This window comes from Phyllostomus hastatus, unplaced genomic scaffold (genome assembly GCF_019186645.2).
Source record: "Phyllostomus hastatus isolate PE091 unplaced genomic scaffold, TTU_PhHast_1.1 phas_contig_150, whole genome shotgun sequence".
Lineage (NCBI taxonomy): Eukaryota > Metazoa > Chordata > Mammalia > Chiroptera > Phyllostomidae > Phyllostomus > Phyllostomus hastatus.
This window is the reverse complement of record NW_025333611.1, coordinates 37,130,545-37,136,715: the sequence shown is the minus strand read 5'-3', so window position 1 is coordinate 37,136,715 and position 6,171 is coordinate 37,130,545. Positions and strand designations below refer to the sequence as shown.

The 6,171-nt window shown below is 59.7% G+C and overlaps 1 protein-coding gene across 1 annotated transcript; it reads right to left on the bottom strand.

The window, feature by feature from the left end:
• Nucleotides 1-1,308: 1,308 nt before the first annotated feature.
• DOK3 (docking protein 3) lies at nt 1,309-5,946 on the bottom strand. Its single transcript, XM_045825261.1, has 5 exons — nt 5,768-5,946; nt 4,581-4,886; nt 2,540-2,639; nt 2,277-2,449; nt 1,309-2,184 (listed from the first exon to the last, which is right to left on the bottom strand). The coding sequence occupies exons 1-5, from the start codon at nt 5,831-5,833 to the stop codon at nt 1,504-1,506; spliced, it is 1,326 nt and encodes a 441-aa protein (XP_045681217.1). The 5' UTR covers nt 5,834-5,946; the 3' UTR covers nt 1,309-1,503.
• Between the last annotated feature and the right edge of the window lie 225 nt (nt 5,947-6,171).

Sequence of the window (6,171 nt, the reverse complement as noted above, 5' to 3'; positions counted from 1 at the left end):
TGTGTGAGGCTCGAGATCACCCTGGTAGAAACAGCACAATTGGCCTGGTTACAGAATTTCTCTGGCTGTGGGAAGCTGCCAGGCGCAGAGGAGAGTTGGGTCCACCCAAGGCCCGAGGCTTTGATGGACAAGTAAGATGGAAAAAGAGAGGAGTGCAAGAGAATGGAGCACAGATTCTAACTGGGACAAGGACAGAAGAGTGGACAGCAGCCATGCAGAGAGTGACACAGAAGGGTCACTCCTGTTCTGGGCAGCTGGGGAGGAGGTGTATTGCCACACTAGAGGAAGTGGGCCAGAAGGAGGGAAGGAGGTGGCCAGAGGCAGATGCGTGGAAATAGGGTTGTGTCACTCTGAAGTGACGATTGGAGCATCACTGTCATGAAGACAAAGTTCAGGATGTGCCAAGGGTGTGGGAAGCTGAGGCAGAGTTGTGGTCAGGGGCCAGAAGGCCAGTTCTTCAGGGCATGCTTCTCGTGTGCTTGGAGGCCCCAGGAGTGGTGACAGGAAGTAGCATGGGGCGGGGGCATGGTAAGGAAGGTACTACAGTCTTCATGAGACGTGCTTACCTTCCTCTGGGTCGGGGCTCCTGGGACACAGCAATGTCACCAGTGCCTGGCATACAGTAGGCACGTGGTAAAACACGCAGAAAAGAATGAAAGAATGCACACCTACTGTGTAATCTGACATTACACAGTTGAGGAAACTGAGGCCAGGCTTCCCCAGACTGTCTACGCACTTGTGCATCTCAGCAGAAGCAGGGTTTTTGGGTGTGCACACACATTAAGTCCCTTCCACCCACTCCTCCAGCCTCCCCTTGCACCTTCTCCCCACCCCATCACCTCCTCCTCAGCTCAGACCTCCCAGTCTCCAGCTGGGCTCCCTCAAATTTGGTCTCCACACTGTTCCTTCCAGGCTCGGAACGTCCCTCCGCTGAGGATGAGACCAAGACGGTTGCAGACCATTCAGGCTTCTCATGCTCAGCCACTAACTCCCCTCAGCCCTTCTTGTGTCCACACTCTTCCCCTCTCCCCTGTGCCCAGTATGCCCACCCTGGGCCTGGAAGCCCCAGGGCTCACTGCCCGCCTGGTACAGGCCTGCCTGCCCTTCACAATCCATGAAGAGGGCGCCTCCCTCCTTCTCTGCCCAGCTGTCTGACTCTGCTGGTGACCTGGTTGTCTGCGTCCTGCCCACCTGCCGGAGTGGACCTGAGACCACTGGGAGCAGAGGTCAGGTCCAGGTCACCCATGTCCCCAGAACCCAACAGAGGGCACTGGTGTTTGCTGCAACACATGTGAGGCAGGGTCTGTGTGCAGACCAGGTGGGGAGCCAGAGGCTTTATTCTCAGTAGACCTGTACACTGTACACTGGGGGCTGGCAGGGCTCTGGGAGGCCTCCTCACAACACCTGTCTTGTCCCTGAGGCCAGAGTGGACGCAGGGCCGTGTCCCAGATGTCCATTGTTTGCTCGCTCCCTTGTCCCCTGCCAGGCCACAGCTGTGGGTGCTCAGGGCCGGTCACAGGGGGCTGGGCCCTTCCTCCGCTCTCGGCTCAGCAGTGTCACCAGCTTGGCCTTGAAGCCTGCTTGAGTACCATGGCGGCCGGAAACCCCGGCCTCATCACCATTGTCACCAAGATCCGGCTCCAGCAGCCGCCTGTACTGCGCTTCCAGGCTGCTGTCATGGGCTGGGCTGGGCCAGCCCAGGTCCTCGCTGTTGTGGTAGATGGGACTATCTGGGGGACTGCAGGCACTGGGGCCCTCCTTCGCAGAGTCCCCCAAGTCGGGCGGTACAGGGCCAGCTTCCAGCGCACACAGATTCTCATAGAGGTGCTCTGCGGGGACAAGGGGTCCACTGGCCCGCTTGCACACAGCAGCATACAGCCCAGCCTCCACAGGCAGCGGGGGCAAGCTCTGTGGCCCAGGCTCAGCCAGGCGTGCCCGACGGGAGCTGGAAGGCTCAGGCCCCGGGGGCAACTCCCGCAGCTCCCCAGGGGGGTCCAGTGAGGGTAGGGAGGTGGCCCGAGGCAGAGGGCAGGGCCGGGGCCCCACCAGCTCAGGCAGCTGCCCCCTCCGTCGAGCAATGGCGGCAGCCACAATCCCACACAGGTCTCGAGCTCGGGGGCTGCTGAAGGCAAAGAGGCCCTCGCCTGAGTCACAGCGGCGACCAGCTTCGAAGGAGAACACATCCTGGTCATGGGTGACACGGGCGAGTTAGCGGCCAAGGGGTCCCCTGCTTCCCAGCGTCCTCTCGTGCCCCTAAGGCAGACCCAGTACCTCACCTTGTCAGAACCAAACTTGCGCAGGAAGTGGTAGGGCCAGGTGTAGAGGGCCTGCGGGCTGGCGGGTTCACTCAGCTGGATGGCATCTTGTCTCAGCAGCAGGACATAGGACCCCTTCAGCTGACAGCGGGTAGCTGCCTCTGTCCTCTGCACCACCACTGGAAACTTGTCCACTGCAAGCAGAGGGAGCAGCCATGGTCTCCCAGAGGTCCCAGCCCTGGGTGTGGTGGCACTGAGGCTTGCCCTGCACCTCCCTGACTCACCTTCCAGCAAGGAGGAGTAGATGGAATTCTCTTCCATGGGGACCAGGCCCCACTTGGGAGCTTCTGCCTCCCCTGCTCCGGTGGCACAATCCCCTGTGCCCTGGGGAATGAGGTCAAGGTCACAGATGAGAGTCCCCCTACCACACGTCTTCCTGCATCCTTTTCATGGGGAGAGATATCACCTAGGAACTCTGACAAGCAAGTGCATCCGGGGACCTGGTAACCAGTGCCAGCTCTGTCCTGACACTCTGCACAGCCCTGGGCACCCCTTTGAGCCTATCTTGCCCCACATCCCTGCAAACCCCCACCCCCCACCCCCTCAGTGTGCTGAAAGCCGTAGTAAAGCAGGGACACACATGGATGGCCCCTCACCCTATACTGGGCCAGGGACCAGGCCAGCCTGTGTGTGTCCCTGCACAGCTTGGGACAGTGAAGCTTTGGGCAGGATCTTTAGGGGTGAGATGAGTCAACTGGCCACCCACTCCTGGCAGCATGTCAGCCCTCCCCGTCCCGAGCGCCCTTGCACCCTTCGGCCGGCGCCCAGCACCTCCATCACCAACCACCGCCCTGGCCCATGGGAGCTCAGCCAGGGCCAAACCAGCAGCTTCCTCACTGGTCTCTTTTCTGTCAATTTCCGTTTTTTCTTTACTTTTAAAAAAAAATTTTAAAAACCTGGCTGGTGTAGCTCAGTGGATTGAGTGTGGGCCCACAAACCAGAGTTGCTGGTTTGATCCCCAGTCAGGGCACATGCTTGGGTTGCGGGCCAGGTCCCCAGTGAGGAGCGCACCAGAGGCAACCACACACTGATGTTCTCTCCCTCTCTTCCCCACTCTCTAAAAATAAATAAATAAAATCTTTAAAAATTGTTTTAAATTAAAATTTTTAAATTAAAAAATTAAGTACGCAATGTAAAATTGACCATTTTAAAGTGTACAATTCAATGTAACTTTTTGAAAGTTACAAGGATGTGCAACCATCACCTTTAACTAGTTCCAGAACTGCCCATCTCTCCATGTGGAAACCCGGATCCGAGCCCCACTGCCTCCTGCCTCCAGCCCCCGGGGACACCAGCCTGCTTCCCATTGTTGTGGGTTTGCCCACTCTGGGTATGCCACATAAGTGGAGCCCTGCACTGGGTGGCCTTTTGTGGCCGGCCTCTCTCACTTGTCGCACTGCATCTACACTGCATCTGCAGTGAATCTGCAATGCATCCGCGGTGCATGTGCAGCGCGGCATGGTGTGGCACAGCGCAGCATGTCAGCACCGTACTCCTTTTCAGGCCAGATAACGCTCCGCAGCATGAACAGACCACCTCTGGGTCATCCACCATTGGCTGCCAGACATTCGCACTGTTTGGCCCTCTGGGCCATTGGAAATAGTCTGCTCCGAACGCCCCTGCACTATTTTGTTGAAACGCGTGTTTCAGTTCTCCCGAGATTGCTGAGTTGTGGGACAACTCTCCCTCGTACTGAGGAGCCGCCAGACTCACTCACTTTTCGTCCATCACAGACCCCGCGGAGCTCGAGAACTCAGTCTCCTAGCTCCAACCACAAAGGCCTCTCCTCTCACTCAGAATAAAACCCCAACTCCACCTGTGGCCCAGGTGGTTTCAGCCACTCTCCAACCCCCTGGCCTCGGCCTCCTCCTGGGCCCACCCAGTCCTTGCCCTCCAGCCAATCCAAGCTGCTCCCTGCCTGGGGGCGGGTGGCCTTTGCTCACTGCTCCTCCCTCTATTCAGGACTCCTGGGGCCAGAGTGTCCAGGCATGCTCCTCAGATGTGTGCCTGCTGGGTTGTCCTTGAGGACTCAGGCCTACTGTCCCCTCCTGAGAGGCCTCCTTGGACCATCATTCTGCCTAATGTGCCCTGGTTCACTCCTGGTCCCACCCAGTCTCTCATTTTCTCCGTAGCATGTATGGCCATCCAAGATTTGTTCTGTGGTTTCTGGGCTGCTCTTCAGGCTCCTAGGTGCGTGACGGGATGTGAGTATGGAATGAACTAGGCAGTGCACCCAGATGCCCTGCCCGCTTGCCCTGTGCTCACCGGGAAGGCCAGCTGACAGATGGGACCCATCCATGCCTGGCGGTGCTGTGCGGCCAGCAGGTGGCTTCGTTCGGTGGTGGTGAGCAGGAAGGCCCCAGTGTCTCGGGGGCAGCTCTCACAGTCGACCGGCAGCACGGACACACAATCAGCCAGGCGGATGACCCGAGGCTCTCCTCGTCGGTTAGGACCTGCAGGGCGGTCACCCGCTGGCCCCAGGCCACCATCACGGACCTCCCAGCTCTCCAGCCGTGCCACACCTGATGGGCCCCCTGCATACAGAAGACCCCACACCTTCCGCCAGGACTTCTGTGGGAGATGAGGATGGGGGTGAAGACCTTCACTGCAGCGGGGCTCAGCAGGAGCCACTCAGCACTCACCCCTGGCCACCCAGTCTTGCCTCTGCCTCCCCCAGCCCCTCAGGGCCTCGGAGGCCCCCGAAGCCAGCCCAGCAGGGGCAAGAGCACCCTGCCCCACCTGTTCCTGACTGGCATCCCCATAAGCACTGATGTCCTGGGCTCTCAAAGGTTCAGGACAACGTGAGGTCGGGCTTCCACTGGATTATGTCTGTAAAGGACCCAGTGGCTGGAACAGATCACCTGACACTGCTGTTATATTGGTGCCCCTCCCCACCAAAGGTCACTTGGGCCACAGGACTAGGACTGTGGTGGGAGGGAGGTCTTATTCTGGTGATGGCAAGGAAGGAAACATGCAAATAATGTCAAGCAAAGGAAACCGTTTATCTGCCTGGGCAGCAGCTGCAGCTGAGCTGCGGGGGTGCAGGGCTGGCTGCCTGGGAGAGGCGAACCCCCCACTATGTCCCATGACAGGCCGGGAGGAGCTGGGCCTGTTCTGCGGGGTAGGGCTCCACAGAGGTTTAGGAGGCTCCTCCAGCTCAGCCGCTGGCCCTCCGGTGGGTGGAAGGCTGTCCCATGAGCTGGCCTTCCAGCTCTGCCCTGCCCCAAGGTTTGGGTCCTTGGACCCTCCCAATTTACAGCTTCCCCATCCCTGAGGCTGGGCTCCCCAAGGTGCATGGAGGCTCAGCTCGCCTGTCCAGGCTGAGGATGGGGCTCTGTCCCACCACCCGCACCTGAGTTAGATCCCCCCATTCCCATCCCCATTCTCCCAGGGTGGCTGTCTGAGGCTGGGGTGGAGGCCCAGCGGTTACCCTGGGCAGCCAGGGTCCCCACCTTGCCGAACTTGACGTGCTGCTGGTAGAGGATGCCATCCTTGACGGGGGTCTCTGGCGGCTCCATGGCTGCAGCGGGCCCCTTGGCCGCCACCCCGAGGGCCTGAGGAGACTGGCAACAGGCCGACGGGAACTCACACTTCCCCTTCTGGCCACTTCCCCTCCCTCTGTCCAGAGAGGCAGCTGTGTGGCTGGGGGAGGGGAGCCCCTTCTTCAGTAGTGGTGTTAGGCGAGGGGGTGGGGGTGTCCCCTATTTCTGCCTTAGGGCTCCCGCTGGCCAAGGTGCCTACCCAGGCCTGAGGGGCCTCGGACCATCTGAGGGCGTGACTGGCACCTGCACCTGGGCCAGGTGGGTGTGAGCATCTGACCTGCAGGCTGTCTCCTCAGTCTGACTCTGACCCTTCC

Excerpts from the sequence above, each read along its gene's own strand:
- DOK3 (XM_045825261.1), bottom strand. The coding sequence starts at position 5,833 with ATGGAGCCGCCAGAGACCCCCGTCAAGGATGGCATCCTCTACCAGCAG. Across the intron at positions 2,640-4,580 it reads TCTGTCAGCTGGCCTTCCCG|GGCACAGGGGATTGTGCCAC; the intron begins GTGAGCACAGGG and ends CTCATTCCCCAG. Across the intron at positions 2,185-2,276 it reads GCAAGTTTGGTTCTGACAAG|GATGTGTTCTCCTTCGAAGC; the intron begins GTGAGGTACTGG and ends ACCCATGACCAG.